The 17,934-nt window shown below is 42.8% G+C and overlaps 1 protein-coding gene across 1 annotated transcript; it reads right to left on the bottom strand.

Moving 5' to 3' along the window:
- Positions 1-2,677: 2,677 nt before the first annotated feature.
- Positions 2,678-17,337, bottom strand: FAM89A (family with sequence similarity 89 member A). The gene is made up of 3 exons (XM_063917917.1): positions 17,027-17,337; positions 11,574-11,866; positions 2,678-5,050 (listed from the first exon to the last, which is right to left on the bottom strand). The coding sequence occupies exons 2-3, from the start codon at positions 11,820-11,822 to the stop codon at positions 4,787-4,789; spliced, it is 513 nt and encodes a 170-aa protein (XP_063773987.1). The 5' UTR covers positions 11,823-11,866; positions 17,027-17,337; the 3' UTR covers positions 2,678-4,786.
- Between the last annotated feature and the right edge of the window lie 597 nt (positions 17,338-17,934).

The raw sequence follows: 17,934 nt of genomic DNA, 5'->3' as shown, positions 1-17,934 counted from the left end.
CCAATGCTGTCCAGCAACCTCTCCCTGGACGGCGCCTTTATCAGAAGATCGTCCAGGTACGGAATTATGTTCACTCCCTGCTTGCGGAGTATAAACATCATCTCTGCCATCACTTTGGTGACACGCCGTGAAGAGACCAAATGGCAGGTCCTGGAACTGGTAGTGACAGTCCTGCAGTGCAAACCGTAGATAAGCCTGATGAGGCGGCCAGATCGGAATGTGTAGGTACGCATCCTTGATATCCAGAGACACTAGGAATTCCCCTTCCTCCAGACCTGAGATCACCGCTCTCAGAGACTCCATCATGAACTTGAACACTCTTAAGAACGGGTTCAAGGACTTGAGGTTCAGAATTAGTCGTACCGAACCGTCCGGTTTCGGTACTACAAACAAGTTGGAATAGTACCCCTTGCTGTGCAGATGAAGTGGAACTGGAACAATGACTTGAGTCTGTACCAGTTTTTGGATGGCCTGCTGTAAAGTTATACTTGTCTTGTGAAGCTGGTAAGCCTGATTTGAAGAATCTGTGAGGTGGGAGTTCTTGGAACTCCAGTCTATAGCCCTGGCAAATAAGATCTATGACCCAGGGATCCCGGCACGAACTTGACTAGATATGATGGAAGAATTTTAGTTGGGCTCCCACCTGACGGTCCTCCAGGCATCGCGGTTTTGGAGGAAGCAGAGTATGAGCTCTGTTCCTGAGCACCTGCAGTTGCTGGTTTGCGTGGTTTACCTCTTGCGCCTCTGGAGGCCGTAGAAGCACCTCTGGATTTTCCCTGAAACTTGGCTGTCCGAAAGGACTGTAATTTTGAAGCTGAATAAGCTTTCCTGGCTGGGGGAGCTGCGGAAGGAAGATACATAGACTTACCCGCAGTAGCTGTGGAGATCCATTTGTCTAGTTAGTCTCCAAACAAGGCCTCTCCTGTGAATGGTAGGCCTTCCACACCTATCCTGGAATCCGCATCAGCAGTCCACTGGCGTAGCCACAAGCCCCTGCCTGCTGACACTGCCATAGCAGTGGTGCGTGCATTAAGCAAACCAATCTCTTTTATGGCTTCCACCATATAGTTCGCAGAGTCCTGTATATGCTGCAGGAGTAAAACAACATCCCCCCTAGACAAGCAATCAAACCCCTCAATTAGGTTACCTGACCATTTAGCAATGGCTTTTGTGATCCACGCACATGCAATAGTGGGTCTCTTGGCCACCCCAGCAGGTGTGTACAATGATTTCAGTGTAGTCTCAATTTTACGATTAGCCGTATCTTTTAGGGAGGCTGCCCCAGGGACAGGCAATACAAGTTTTCATGACAGCCTAGAGACTGATGCGTCCACTATCGGTGGATTTTCAAATTTTTTCCTATCCTCCAGAGGAAAAGGAAAAGACGAGAGCAACCTTTTAGGGATTTGAAATTTCTTATCAGGATTAACCCACGGTTCTTCAAACAGGGTATTCAATTCCTTTGACGCAGTAAAAGTGACTGAGGACTTCTTTTTTACATTAAGATTCTCACACTCCTCTGACACCTTATCAGGAATTTGCAGAACCTCTCTGATAGCCTCTATAAGAGCCTCTATTCCCTGTGACAGAGTAGCATCCCCCCCCCCCTCTAAATCCACTTCACCCTCCTCCATGTCTGACCCGTTAGCATCAGACTGCAGGATATGGGCCAGAGATCGTTTTGCCAACAAAGAGCCCTTCAGGGAGACACAGAGTTATTTGGAGCCAGCCCCCACCGCACCCTTATTGCTAATGCCAAGCTTAGCCAGGTCGCAGACTAAGTACCCTGATAGTGGTCTTAGTACACTAATAATCGCTCCCCCCCCCCGGCTATGACCCCCTGGTACCGCTGAGGTAATCTGGAGTCTCTCCGGAGGAGCTGCGGGTCCCTGTCAGTCAGCGTCCGTGTCCACTGTAGAGGAAAAATGGCGCTGGTGAGCTGCTGGATCCGCTCATAGTGAAGTCCCCGCCCCTTCAAAGGCGCGTGGTCTTCCCACTTATTTTTATACTAGCTGAGGTAATATGGTACTTAAAATGGAGAGAAACGTTTTAAGGCTGTTTTTGCCAGTGTGAGTACTGTGTACTGAAACGCAGCTGTGTACTGTGTCTGGAGACGCATTCCGCTCTGGTTAGAAGCCGTGTGTCTCCGTACCCTCATGCCGCCATAATGACCGTGGACCTGCTAGCCGGGACACCGGCTTAGTACTCAACACTTTTCATTCTTCTGGCTCTGTAAGGGGTGGTAGCGTGCTGCGGGAATGTACGCTCACTGTGGTGGGGCTTGCGAATAGTTCCCTCAGGAGCTCAGTGTCCTGTTAGCGGGGAAGGGACCATTAACCCTTCAAAAGGATGGGACGTTCCCTCCCCCCTAAGTCCCACAAAGCAAGCAGGCTGGTGCCAACCAGCCCTGCCTGAAAATAACAAACAGAGAAAATAAATGCAGAAAACTCTTCAGGAGCTTCCATCAGCGTGACCAGCTCCTCCGGGCACATTTTCTAAATTGAGTCTGGTAGGAGGGGCATAGAGGGAGGAGCCAGCCCACACTATCAAATTCTTAAAGTGACCATGGCTCCTAGTGGACCCATCTATACCCCATGGTACTAAATGGAACCCCAGTATCCTCTAGGACGCAAGAGAAAATATAAATTTCACGCATGACTGAGCCAACACACACATATTTATATAGCTTTACTTTTTATTGGAGAAAATGTAGGACCACTTTTTTCCTAAATAAATATACACACAGTAAACATAATAACAAATAGTTATGGGTTGTTGTTGTTTTTTTTGCTTAGCTGTCTGCAAAGAAATGTTCTAAATACAAAAACTTAGATTTCTACATGTCAGACTTAATGTGTGATTTTTTTTTTGCATCCATGTGTAAATTAGAATTGCTTTTATCTGTAGGAGACAAACGTGGAGTGGATTTGTGCACCTGGATGTGTGTATAACCTGTACATAACAGAACCAGCACACAATACAGAAGAAAGTGCGTAACAAAAACAAATGGTACACAGCAAGCATTATTATGCATTAGGTGTGAAACTAGAACATTAAAACACTGGTTGAAGTTAAAATAGTTTCTACAACAGATTAAGATGAAGACTTCAAATTTCTAACAAGAATGAGCTGCAGAAGGGATGTATCTTATAGCAATTAACTTTCTAAACAGTGTACTTATTTGATGCATTCAATGCTTGTTTTTTGACCCGTGAAGTGCATCAAAAATAGAAATACGGGTGTGTGCATGTGTTTCTGTGAATGTACCCTGCACCATTTGTGTGTATTTAACAGCATCCAATGAAATAAAAAATGCAAGAGCATACCATATTTATTCATTCAGGTGTGTCCATGTCTACACACCCTTCAGGCTCGTGCACACACGTGCTGGGAAATGGGTGAAATGCTTCAGATGTGATTTCCATGCATAGAGCTTTTACCAATACAATCTATCGTACAACTAGTATTATTATCACGTGAGAAATAGGACACGCAACATTTCATATGTGCATCAAATGTATAACACAGTGATGGGAGTTGGCACTGTTGGTTCTTAGGTGACTCAGATTCCAAAAAAAGAAATTAAATGTGTGAACGAGCATCTAGATAGAATATCATGTTCTCGCTATGAGTTGGTAAAAGGTAAGGTACAATAAAATGTATTTAATTAAAATGTATCATGGCAAGATGATTGTGTTCCCTGTAGTTAGCATGTTTAGGAGTACATTACCAGCACTAATGTTTTATTATACTTTAAATTTGTCCAAGTAAAACATAAATATCTTCTAGATGTTAATTAAAGGGCATACTGTATGTGTCAAAGAAGGCAACTATTTCACTATATGAACCAATGATCATGAGCCTATAAATTCACTAGGAACGTAACAGAAATGAGGCTCCATTGTTCATGTGGGTTGGGTTTGGGCGACGGGCGGTCACCATACCAACACCGGGATCCCCCAGCGGGCTCCCGACCACCGGTCATGTAACTGCATCCCGTTCATGTCAACAGAGAGGTAGTCATGTTGTGGGTTTGCACTACATTCTAGTGAATTGTAAGATTGACACCTGTTCTGGGGTGAATGTGGTCATCTGCCATGTTTTTGCCCTACTGATAGCATTGGCACGGACTATTTTTGCCAGCCAAGCTCTTAAAATAGTGGCCAGAGCGCAACTCTAGGTTCAGCCCACAAACTGTTGGCCACCATTCTCTGCAGACACTATAATGTAATGTCCTATATACTGGAGATAAGTGGGGAGTGCAGTGTATTCATGAATAGGGTTAAATTCAATCCCACTAACCATTTACAGAAGTGACAGCACAAAGTATGTGCCGTGCAAAGTAACGTAATCAGACTAACGCTCACAGAGCCATATCCAGACATTCAGAAGTGAGAATACTATTTCATTATACGGAGCTTTCCCTAGGTATATAATAATGAGGAGGACAAGATATGTAATTGCCCATGAATTGATATAAGGCAGATGAAGGAAGCCAGTAGAATTACTATCTTATTACTAGTGGAGATATTCCAGCACTATACATTATATACGATTTTAGAAAAAGTCATTCCTCACATTTAAGTGCTTTCGGATGTTAAAGGCACATAAAAGTTTCTTCCGAATTACTGATTACGGATAGCATCCTCACCCCCAGCAGTGAGCAGGAATAGAGTATGCCTCAAATGGTTTAAATGATTGTAACAAACCACTTTCCGTTACAAAAGGCTTGGAAAGCAAGGTTAGGAGATGTCCAGCTCCATCTTCCAGAAATTAGTTTGGCAAATTAGATATTCTCAAGTATCCAGTCATCATTGGAAATGGAGGGTACAGTTAAATTAAGGTTTCCTTCAGAGTCATCCCTGACAACTTTATGGAGGGTACCAGCCTCTTGATAGTACTCGTCTTCCTCATCGAAATATCCATTTTCCATGGCGTACGTACATTCTGCACTAGATGCGGCCTGGCAAGCACCTTTATATTCCTGGATGGATTCGTAAAGTGAATACAGCTGACAAAGGAGAGACATGTCCAGCTGCCGTAGCCCAACCTGAGAAGACAAAACAATTGCACATGTAGTTAGTTATAACAAGTAAAACGCTACACTGTGATACAATACAATAATATGCATCTTCCATCATTTGAACTTACACACTTAGGAATAAATCCAACTAAAGGGTGCAGAAATACACCTGAAAACTCCTGACTATAAAAAAACAGTGTTATCGGTTCAATTTCAATTGACAAGCCTTAAAAATGAACGTTTCCAAAGAAGGGGCTTACGAAACGTATAAGTAAAACTAACAGTCTGCTAGAGAAATGAAAACATATGAAAACTATGCCAAGACCAACCCACAATTGAATCCTTTATAAAAAGACAGCGTTTAAGTGTTTCGGACATGTCTGCAGAATGGAGCCTAAAATATACCATACCAGTGCCTAAATAACAAATGCCTGGATGGATGGAAAATAGCATGTGATGCGCAAACCCCCCCCCCCAAAAAAAAAAAAAAACATGGTTATGGCAGATTGGCAAAAACCTTCAACCATTACACTTCCATATTGATGATGCCAAGCAAGCCACCCTAAACCGATCCCAGTGGCATGTGATTACTTGAGATTCCCTGACTTTGGGTGTCACGGTGCCAGCAAGTTTACCTTACAGACGCTAACGACAATTAAGTCTAAAGTCTAAGATTACTTTTGACCTCATCTACAGGTGGCAGGGCTGTCACAGGTTCAGTGTTAAAAGAGATCGACCCGGGAAAAATCTGGCCCAAGGGGTAGTGTGAAACGGGGGTTTCTGAGCTATGATCCCCTGGCTTATTTCTGAAAAGGGGGTTATTGAGGAAAAAGTGGGTATGTTATTTGTAGGGAAATAACTGCTGCTGTTATTTAGACTATACAAGCAGACATGTTGACGGAGCACATTCCTCATATAGTCATTGGGAAGATTGTTGGTAATCTATTTTATAAAAGGGTGGAAATACAGGGGCAGTGTAAGGAAATACCAGAGTCCCAAACCTATACTTGTATTACACTGTATTATAATAGCGGCAGAGCTGGCTGGCTAAGAAGTGATATTGGGCCAGAGGTGGACTGCCCGTTGCTGCTGCATCTTTAAATGCGGCTAAGAAGATATGCAAATGCTGCAGCCGCAGGTAGTTGTACAGAAACGCCCAACACTGTCCGCTTGTCTACGAAGGTGCACTATCAGATGCACCATCAGACGTAACCTTACGGCTGCACAGAATGTCTGTTGCAAGTAAGATGCTGGGGCCAGAATTGCTGTATAAGAAAATGCAGTCCCTGCCTGTGACACGCCCCAGAACATCGCAAAGTGCTTCCGTTTGCCTCACCACCCGCCCCATTACCTCCCACAAATGGTCACCGGCCTGACTCAGATGTACGCCGATGGTTAGTCCAGTGCACATGTGCAGATTAGGATTGCGATACAAATAGTGGGCACCTATGAATCAGGGCCACTGTCAATCAATCTCCATCTAAATCCACACTATGGCTTCCATCACAAGACCAGTGCATGTGCAGTCTGAGTGACGCATGCACAGTCGAAAAAGCAATGGCGAACTGCGCAAACATCAGCATTGCGTCCACCACTGACTACGTCCCATTACCATTAAAGTTGTTGCAAGTTTGTGTACAGCAAAACCGGATAGGTAGAAGCCAGGCAGTTTATAGGTCGTAGTTTCTCTGCACAGCAGTTACTTTGACTGTCACAACAGATGACCTCTACAGTAAATCAGAATAAAAGCAACTGCATGGCCAGCATTACCTAGACCTCCAAATGTTCATATGATCAGCCTCTATTTCTCTAGATGGGCCAGCATAATTTGGCAGAGTGCTGCATCTCAGCTACTCGGGAACAACATAGCGCTCCCATGATTCCTGGTTTTAAACAGGATAATTTTCATCTTTATTAATGAAATCTACAGCTGCAAGTGCTTATTTTCCTAGAATACAGAGACCTAGTGACAGCAAATTAGCACAATTAAGACAAGTAGGTTTATATCACGCATATATAGTATTTAGCAAAGATAAGGTGTAGTGGGTATTATTTATATAGTTGTGAAACTTCATGGCAAAAGGATGGGAACCTTTAGATCATGGAATTGTCTTACCCCATCAATAGAGGCTCCACCTACTTCATAAAAAACCTGACGAACTCCTATAGTTTAAATATCTTGTTCACACAAAACTGCTGTAACTAGGGGTGTGCGAATTGTGCCGCAACCCAGGGTGCATGGCTGTTTGCGTATCACTATTGCTGTCCCATGCCACCCTGCTGATCCTCTGAAGATCAGCCCTTCGAGTCTTTAGGACTTGTTGGGAGCTCAGATTCCTGGTCCAGGTGGCACCCGACCCCTCTGTATTCTGTCAGTCAGTAGTGGGTAAATCATTTAGGGATCTATTTACTAAGCCCTGGATGGTATTAAAGTGTACGAAGATAAAGTACCAGCCAACCAGCTCCTGTCATTTTTCAAACCCAGCCTGTAACATGTCAGTTAGGAGCTGATTGGTTGGTACTTTCTCTCTGTCTGCTTAACTCCATCCGAAGGCTTAGGATATATACCCCCTTAACCTTAAATCCTAGATCTTTTCCTTTTAACTAATTTCTTAAACAAAGTCAAGTTTTATGTAGCTAATAAAGTAACAGAAACTGCTATAAATGGTTACATGGAATGACAGTAAAACTAAACTGAATAATGCAACACATTGGTCATGCTGCTATGTCATGTAATAATTGTTTTACTATGGCTTTATATCATCAGAACTTTAATTATTGTGCCTCAAAACAATATACTGGGGCTTGGACTTACTGACAACAGCTGGATATATCCCAGTATTTATCTCACTGAATAGTAAAACAATTAGGTCATGAATTCCACGGATATCCTATAGTTTTACCCACTTAGCTTTCACAATGCATGTGTGTTCATTTTGTACAGGAACTATGCTGACAACATGTAGCATTCATTTCACTGGTGACACTTATACAGGATGCGTGTGTGTGTGTGTTTCACACTGTCACCTAAATAACAAAACAAATGTGTAATAAATATATGTTGTTTTTCTTCTCTTTGGTGTGAGCCACGAGGAAGTCTTGAGGAAGGTCCGTTTTTGTCCAAAACCTTGACTATACCCTTGATGTGAAAAGTTGTAAGTAACTTATTTGAAAAGGGACCCTGGTGGGTGCTCTCCGCTTCTTTTGGATTATAAAGTTTGCCAACCCTTAGGGGCCTGCAACCCAGTCATGGAACATTATTGCTCTGTGTGTGCCATGGAAAAAGAGCAGAAGATATATAGGTTGAAATTAAATTCAAATTGATCCCCCAGGGCTATCTAATTAGCCCCAAACGCAGTCTGGCTATGGCACTTACCTGGAATTTTTTATCGGGACTTCGTGATTGCGGCAGAAATAACACATAGGTCCATGAACTTATCACGGTTCCTATGTGTTTTCGGGCAAAATTTTTCAGGCAGTAAAAATGGGCTCTAATTGGATTGCCCCCATAAAATTGCAGTAAAGTCCCGTTTTTACTGCGGGCAATTGAATTCACCACTTAACATGTTTCTTTCTGAAAGTAACAACCAGCTTTTGTTAGGGCCCACAAGCACTATGGTGCCGATTCACAGTTGCGCACAAAGCCATAACTAGATTTGTTGGTGCCCTGTGCCAGAAAGAGAATTGGTGACCCCTACCCCCTCATTTTTCCCCAAGAGGGACAAAAGGTGCATGCCCCACGGGAAAGAAGAATGACAAAATTGATTCCAGACAAAGCCCATGCTATCATGCCCCATAATATAAATATTACACATACACACACACACACACACACATATATATATGAAATGCACACACATTTATAGAACACTGCAAGAAAATGGACATAAATCCTCTCTATACCACATTCATGCACTCAACCAGAGAGCTTGCCGCCATTCAGCCCCAATACCCCTCATTACTGCCACACCCAGGACTCAAACCCACAACTAACTTGAACTATATGAAGCTACCTGTACCCTGTAACAAAATAACCAGCACCACAATAGAGCAGATCCATGCAGTGTACAGCCACACATAAAATCCCTTGCAGCCACACACTACATAGATCTGCCCACTGGCAACACTGATCATCCCTTCTCAAAGTTCAAGGTAAGCTTCAAATAGTTAAAACTCTCCAGCTTTCTATGCAAGGGCAGATAGCTTAATGAATAGAGTGTCCAACTGCAATGTCATAAGCAACAGGTTCGGCCCCAAATCATCCTGGGCACATCGGCATCCCAAAATGTAGTAAAGGACAGTGCATCAGAACACCAAAGAGCTCTCAAGTCATGTCCATGAATGCTGTATAGGTGTTAGCGACAAAAGTGGTGGAGGTAGGAGACGGGGGTGGTCAGGAGATCCTGGCCTTCAAAAAGAGAGGGAAAGCTGCAAGTGAAAGTAATTAGATAATTTATAATTGACAAGGGCTGCCAATAGCACTCCCTACCCTGCAGCGCTATGTGCGGAGCACACTCCGCACACACCTAGTTACGGCCCTGGTTGCACACAGATCCATTCTGCACTGCGCGTGTTCTGTAGCCGAGCATATGCAACATTGAGCAAATACAGACTTTTCACAGTAGTACACATTTCTGCCCCATCTCCGCTTACAGCTGAGAACCTGGAGGGCAAACTGGGCACTGAAACGTAATCAAAGGGTTTCAAGGGTGTGCCGTGAACGTCTGCTATCACACTGATTTCTGACATGACTTGCCCATCCGTGCACTACTGTTGGTGACTGAAGCGGGGTTAGTGTGGTCCTTGAATTTGAATCAGTACCTACAGCATGTGTTTGGCTTTCTTGTACAGACTGGAGTAAATAGACATTGTGAGACATGTATCTAAACCAGTGGTTCTCAAACTTGGTCCTCAGGAGCCCAAACAGGTCACATTTCCCAGGTCACCTAGCAGGTGCACATGTGTATTCATTACTCACGGATATATTTTAAAAGATCCACAGGTGGAATTAACCATTTCACTTGTGATACTGTACTAATTCAAGTGGGAAAAGCGTATACAGAATGGTTAGGGAAGGCACCATAGGAGTACTAAAGGTACCTATACTGTGGAAATGCAACACAACTGTAGAAAAATTTAGCTGAAGATTGTAAACCAACAGGAATATTTTAACACATATACGATAGCAACAGCATAATTGTATACAAAAAATATAATGTAAAAAATAGCTAAATATTGTTTTACCTTTCATGAAAAAAATGTTTTTATAGGGAGGCTTTGCAGAATGAGATGAAAATGTAGCCAGATACTTAATAAAGGCATTGTAATGACCCATGTGCAATTAATGCATCATTCCCATCTCCTAATTAAAGGGATGGCACTTTGCTAACTAGATTTTTAAAGACGTGGCACATATGCTCTTAATTTTATAATAGGCACTCATGACTAAAAATAGCAGATCCAGTTTCCCAATCTTCTTACTGTACCTAAGCCTCTCGCCCTGGGCTTCCTATGATTCTTCTAATGACGAAACTAACACTTCACTCCAACTTATTCAAATGTCCACATGACCCTACATACAAGGGACTTACCTTACATTTCTAACTTACAACCTTTATCCCAATACACTGATAATATTCCACAGCTGAACAAGATTGGAAAGAAACACCTTTATTTTAAAAGCATTTAAACAAAAAGAAATACAACTGGAAACTCTACACACAATCATCTAAAGAACAAGTTATGTTGCCGATACCTCTCATTGACAATAAATGACTGGTACAATTTCCAACAATAGGATTTTATATAGTTTATACAGAGTTAGGAGGCAAAAACAACAAGAATAAAACATTTTTTTCGTATATAGTAGAAAAGAGCAATCTGGATAAGCAACAGACCATCTTTTACGCCATATGAGTGAATAGTCGTTTCAGTTATAAGTACTATTAAAGAAAATCAAATTTTGCAAGACTGTAGTATTGCTTACACACACATGGGTTAGATTATCCTGTAAATTTAGTATTAAGGCCTCCCTGATAACGGTGCTGTGTCATATGGAGCACCATGCCAAAAGTACTAAACTAAATAAAATTAAAGTTTCAAAGCTTTCCATGCAATTTCCTTTTATGTACATTTTTTTTTTTTTTTTACCAGCGTTCTTCACATAGATGATAAAAGGAAATGCTAACCGATCAGGTCTGTGGGAGAAATTCAATTAGGTGGCCGGCAAATCTGCCCGACTCTGTCGCACTTTACTCGTTCAAAAGTGATTGCTGCCCAATATGCAGCGAGCACTTTGAAGCAAATCCAACATTTAACCGGGCGAATAATGCTGCCGTTACCGGCGTTGAAACACCACGGCAATAGCTAATTTGCCCCCTCCACATCTAACTGAATTCCATGTGACTTTATTACTATTATTAGTCAGAACGGAAGATTTTATTAACTTTTCTGGATTACAGAATTTCCTTGATTACACATTTCTAGGCAAGGGATCCCATACTTATATACACATAAAATCTAGAACTTACTGTAATTAAGAGTAACTTACCATCTCTTTCCTAAGTAAAGCGAGTGCAGCATCTAGATTGGGTGGCTTTGAGTGAGCTTGGGAGCTGCCACTTGAACCTCCGCGGCTTAAGTCATCCTGAATACGAGACTTTTGTGCATAGACTCTTTCAAGGTCTCGCCAGCCTGACCCTCCACTTGAGTTCAGCAAACCACTAAGGCTTTTTGGCAGTGGAGGCAAGCCCTCCATGCAGGGGGTCAATGGAGCGATAGCTGTGTGGGAAGCACTCATCACTTGTTCTCTGACGATAGGAAGATCACAGCACAATTTTCTTCCTAAAGAATTACAGATACAGATTACAATTAAAAAAAAAAAAAAAATGTTCTTTTGCAAACTTCAGCAAGTGATCAATTCAGTATCAGATTAGCCACCAGGCAGCAGACAGTGCCCTGGGAAATAGAACCACTTACAACAGGGGCTCAGAGAAAGATTGCAATTCCAGTTGTTATCAATTATCTGCACAGGATGGAAAAGAGATTGCTTTATGTCTCCAGGCCAATGATAACTTGTCCATCCTCTGCCCACTTACATCATGGCTGTATATACAGTGTAACAATATATATATATATATATATATATATATATATATATATATATATATATATATTACATACATACATACATACATACATACATACATGCTGGCACACCAAGATTTTGTAAAGTGTGCACGACAAGTCATTTTCATACTATACATACATACACACACACACACACACTGCTGCCTTAAATCCGTTAGTTTTTCTGCCTATATTTCCTCTGAGTGCTGCAATCTATTATATACAGGTTGAGTATCCCATATCCAAATATTCCGAAATACGGAATATTCCGAAATACGGACTTTTTTGGGTGAGAGTGAAATAGTGAAACCTTTGTTTTTTGATGGCTCAATGTACACAAACTTTGTTTAATACACAAAGTTATTAAAAATATTGTATTAAATGACCTTCAGGCTGTGTGTATAAGGTGTATATGAAACATAAATTAATTGTGTGAATGTAGACACACTTTGTTTAATGCACAAAGTTATAAAAAATATTGGCTAAAATTACCTTCAGGCTGGGTGTATAAGGTGTATATGAAACATAAATGCATTCTGTGCTTAGATTTGGGTCCCATCACCATGATATCTCATTATGGTATGCAATTATTCCAAAATATGGAAAAATCCCATAAGGGATACTCAACCTGTATTTATTTATTATTATTTTTTGTTCCCGTGTGCCACTGTCTATGCATCATGTGACAACAATCCTACTTGGATTTGGATACTGCGGAGCGCAATGGGGCAAGGATGTGCTGGTTATAGTGAGTGCCAGAAGACAGACAGAGAGACAGACAGATCATTTACTAATATAAAGTTTGTGGGGAGGAAGAAGTTGGTCTGGAGATAGAATTGACCAGAATTTGTAATGAGATTCCCAGCCATTAATATACACGTTCTGTTGGACTATGCTATAGGAAACACCAGTATGACTTGATACCATTGTGCTCAATTGTTTTTGTGCGAAAGAGGAATACGAAGACACTAGACCAAGGTGCTTTGCGCATCCAGTGCACTACGTAAATGAGATACAGAGTGTTTAAGCATGCACTACAATCTGGAGGACAAGCATGACAAACCTAAACTAATTACCGTAGTACTAAAAGTGTGTACTACTCTGCAAGATAAAAACAATTACATGCGAAACAAGCGTACATATATCCACACTCTAACACATTACATTCTTCTATCGCGCTCGGCCTGTCTACAATCGGGTGGTCTTCAGTATGCCGAATGTCGGGATCCCGGCGCACAGTATACCGGCGCCAGAATCCCGACAGCTATTCTCCCTCGTGGGGGTCCACAACCCCCCTGGAGGGTTAATTAAATAGTGTGGCGCTCCTTTGCGCTTGCCACGCTGTCGGCATGCCGGCGGTCGGGCTCCCGGCGCCGGTATGCTGGTCGCCGGGAGCCCGAGCGCCGGCATACCGTACTACACCCCTACAATCAGACCTAGAAATATTAAGGTGTCACACATAACCTAATAAAGTGTCATCCAAACATTGTAGGATCAGCACTCTAAAGGGTCGTATTCACGGGCCGATTTGGGGAGAGATGTGTGCTGAGCGGTTCGCTCAGCACACATCTCCCCCCCCCCCCGCTCAGCACAGCGCGATGTGTGCTGAGCGTGCGGGTGGAGAAGGGGGGGGCGCTCATTTCACCCAGCAGGTGAATTGAGCGACCTGCTAGATTGTCCTGCATGCAGGCCAATCTAGCACCAGCGATAGCGACGTGCGGGGCTGCGCATCACTATCACTGTGGGGGGTACACACAGAGTGATCATTGCTTAAAATCTAAGTAATCTAGTCAGACTGCTTAGATTTTAAGCAGCGATCGCACTGTGAGTACCCCCCTTTAGGGGGAGATTCAATTGTTTGAAAAGTCAGTTGGGTATCTGTTTTTTCCTGTCTAACAGACAGGAAAAAACAGAGACACCCAACCGACTTTTCAAACATTTGAATTCCCCCCTTATTGTCCAATTGTAATAATCATTTTCTAAATGATTAATCTGTGACTTAATGATTAATGCATCATTTTAGTTTGTGCTTCTGTAATCACTAGTATGGTTATCAGCAGTTTGTTAATACTCATGCTTCCACTTGTAAAGTGCTGTGGTTAATGCTAGAGCTATATAAATAAACGTTAATAGCAGAAATAATTAATAAGGAATTCCATGCAGCTATTAATAAATAGTAAGTGTCAGCTATTGAGGCTGTAGGCAACTAGGACACAGGGAGCCGTGACAGATGCCAGTGTTGACACAAGAGCTACAGACCAAGGTAAGAGTCCCCCCGCCATGGAATGGATCGGGGATATATACTACTAGATGTGCACAAGGGCAAACTACAATAGATGCAGCTCTTGCTAAGTACCAGGTACAAAATATTAGACAACACACCATGAATCTGTGACGTATATTTAAAGCACTCTAGTAGGGTTGACAGACACTGAAAATCATGTGTTACAGATAATATCTTTATAAGGGGTTCTGGCTCCATTTAATAGAAGAAATTCACCCCTTCATAATGTACACTACACACTGGAAATCATATGCAAATTGCTTATTGCAGCCCATCTATACCCAAATCCCTAGTCACTGACTTTGAGCAATACTAGTGGCAGCTAAAATGAATGCTACCACGGAGCAAATGATTTTTGGAATTACAGAATGTTCTTGGCACAGTACTGCCCTGTTTATGAGACACTGGGGGTCATTCCGAGCTGATCGCTCGCTAGCTATTTTTTGCAGGGCTGCGATCAGATAGTCGCCTCCTATGGGGGAGTGTATTTTCGCTTTGCAAGTGTGCAAACGCTTGTGCAGCCGAGCGGTACAAAAAAGTTTTGTGCTGTTTCTGAGTAGGTCTGAATTTACTCAGCCGCTGCGATCACTTTAGCCTGTCTGGTCCCAGAACTGACGTCAGACACCCGCCCTGCAAACGCATGGACACGCCTGTCTTTTTCCAGCCACTCCCTGAAAATGTTCAGCTGACATAAACGCCTTCTTCCTGTCAATCTCCTTGCGATCGGCTGTGCGAATGGATTCTTCGTTAAATCCATTGCCCAGCACCGATCTGCTTTGTATCGCATGCGTAGTTTCGCTGAGTTTTGACCTGATCGCTGCGCTGCAAAAAATAGCTAGCGTGTGATCAGGTCGGAATGACCCCCATTGGGCGGTATTCAATTCTTTTCACCCCCTTCCACACCCGTTCTGTTTCTGCTGACGGGCATGGTATAATCATTTCAGTTTGCTACCCCTGGGGTAGTGAGGGCTCCCAACCCTTTACACAGCTAATAGACTTGATTACTAAGGGTGCGATATCTGCGATAACGGGGATCACTTTAGAAAGAAGATTGGGCATGATATATCATTTGAATACCACCTACTGGGGTCTATGTACACAGGGAGTTGTACTAAGCAGTGATAAAAGTGGAGAAGTTGCCCATGGCAACCAATCAGCATTGTCGTAACATTTATTATTTGCATACTATAAAAGTATACAGCAGCTGATTGGTTGCTGTGGGCAACTTCTCCACTTTTATCACTGCTTATTACATCTCCCCATAAGCCTTGGATGGAGATATGGTACCAGCCAATCAGCTCCTAACTGTCATTTTTCAAACAAACAGCCTGTGACATGGCAGTTAGGAGCAGATTGGCTGGTACTTTATCTCCATCCAAGGCTTAGTAAATAAGGCCCCATTATCAAGGCACCACTAAGATATAAAAAGATACAAAAAAAGTAAAAAAACCACATGTCGACCTTTTGCCCCGTCGACCTAGTACATGTCGACCTAAGACGTGTCGAGCCAACGGCCCATACCCCTGGACATAGCTCTATTTCCTAAGTTGCATCTGTCTCCTGCATTCTGCCATTGCTGGTACATTCACTAGTGCCCAAAGACTTTTCCAGTCTAGAAATTGCTATAGGTTATGTTTTGTCATCTGAAGTGTATTATAATGAGAAATGATAGTTTATCCATCAATCTTTAAATGAAATAAGAGATGCAGTCTGGAAAATAACAGTTGTGTGATTTACGCCCTGCCACCGTCTTCTAGGCCTGCTGTGCTGCCCTGCAGAAGTGTGCTTAGGAGAATGTCAATGATCTATTGCAGATCAAGGAGCTATTGAACAGGGTGGTCTTCAGTATGCCGAATGTCTTTGAACCTACATTCTATAGCCGGGTATGTCCTTACAGGAAGAAAATTATATAGATCATTAATAAAACTATTTATCGTCTTTTTTGTCACAGAGCACAAATACAAAGGCACAATTTCTATTTCTATTACATACCTTATAATCATCAGTCATTCCTTACAGGAAAGACTGGCTACAACATGGTTTGTGTATAGAGAATAACCAGAGACCATTCATAGAAATCCAGACAGCTACAGCATCAGTGACTGCTCCACTACGGACCACTGCTCATATTAATGAACCACAGTCATGAAAGGTGAACACAGAGGTAAGTGCAGTAACATGATGGGGTAGAGACACTGTAACATCTGGGCTTAACTTTCTGTACAATGGGAACATACTCAGCAGTGACCAGAAAACATGTATTTTGCTCACAAGGGGAATCTGCTTTTATGAGCATCTCATGTTAACAAATCAATGACAGCTCAGACTATGCCTGTGACATACAGGGATCCTGGAGTGCATAAGGTCTCATGTGGCAGATGGGTAACACATTATACTCAGATACATGATCACTGGTTATTCCTGGAGTCTGCTTTGATACCAATCACATGCTTTGACCTAGCAGCCAGCCATTGACAAGGGGGACAGGGCTCAGGGTCTTGCCACGAGCCCATAAATGAGGATTTCACATGTAACAAAAAACAACCAAAACAAAAGTCAGGCACACTGCCACCCCTTGGAGGTACACTTACAGCTCCTCCTGGACCCAGCTGCGGCAGCAAGCAATTGGCTTTGTCTGGTATCCTCTCCGATGTTCTTCTATGTGGCAGCCCTTATCTGTTCCTTATATACCCTATATCGCGCTGTTTCCTCCCTCTTCCATCCACTCTTCCTCCCTTCCACCGCCTTCTCCTCATTCGCCTTTCCCTCAGCCTGCTCTCTCCCCCGGTCTGGGCGGCTGTGTGTGCTATAAGGAGCAGGATCAGCAGCAGCACAGTGTGTGTATATACACGCAGGAGAGTGGCTGCTGATGTGTGTGTGTGTAATGGGGGAGGGCTGTCCTGTGGGAGGGGGTGTAGTGTTGCTGAGCTGGAGGCTGCTGCTGGTGCAGGGAGGAGGGGAGGAATTAGGACGACTCTCTCTCTCTGGAACTCCCAAGTCTAGTTTTGCTTGATCCGTATTGGGCTTATATATTTATTAACAGTTATATACGGTATAATAGTGCACATATATTCTGCAGTGCTATAGTGAGAGTATATTTACCCATTTGCATTAGTCCCTGCCCCGGAGACGCATCTATTCTCTTCCACACGTACAGTAGGGTTAATATTATTTTGCAGAAACCAGAGTACAGTACCTGGAGGAAACACCAGGGGAACATACAAACTCCACATAGTTTTGAGGAGGGACTCAAACCCAAGTCCTCAGTGCTGTGAGGCAGTAATGCTAACTGTTATGCCAACCATGCTGCCCTAATTGATAATTATTTGTTTTTAAATGCAAACAGTTTTATATAGCCAGGTGTTTACCATTTTTCAACCTACCTAAAAATATATCATATCATACCTCTCAACTGTCCCAATGTTGGTGAGACAGTCCCACTTATTGGACACTGTCCCTACGTCTCACCTTCGGGCCACAGTGTCCTCTGGTCGGTGAA

Source organism: Pseudophryne corroboree, chromosome 4 (genome assembly GCF_028390025.1).
Source record: "Pseudophryne corroboree isolate aPseCor3 chromosome 4, aPseCor3.hap2, whole genome shotgun sequence".
Lineage (NCBI taxonomy): Eukaryota > Metazoa > Chordata > Amphibia > Anura > Myobatrachidae > Pseudophryne > Pseudophryne corroboree.
The sequence above is the reverse complement of the archived record's forward strand: the minus strand, read 5'-3'. Positions and strand labels throughout refer to the sequence as shown.

Bases quoted from the DNA above. Each gene is read 5' to 3' on its own strand.
- FAM89A (XM_063917917.1), bottom strand. From the start codon at position 11,822: ATGAGTGCTTCCCACACAGCTATCGCTCCATTGACCCCCTGCATGGAG. The intron at 5,051-11,573 runs GTAAGTTACTCT...TTGTCTTCTCAG, and splicing joins CTTTACTTAGGAAAGAGATG to GTTGGGCTACGGCAGCTGGA.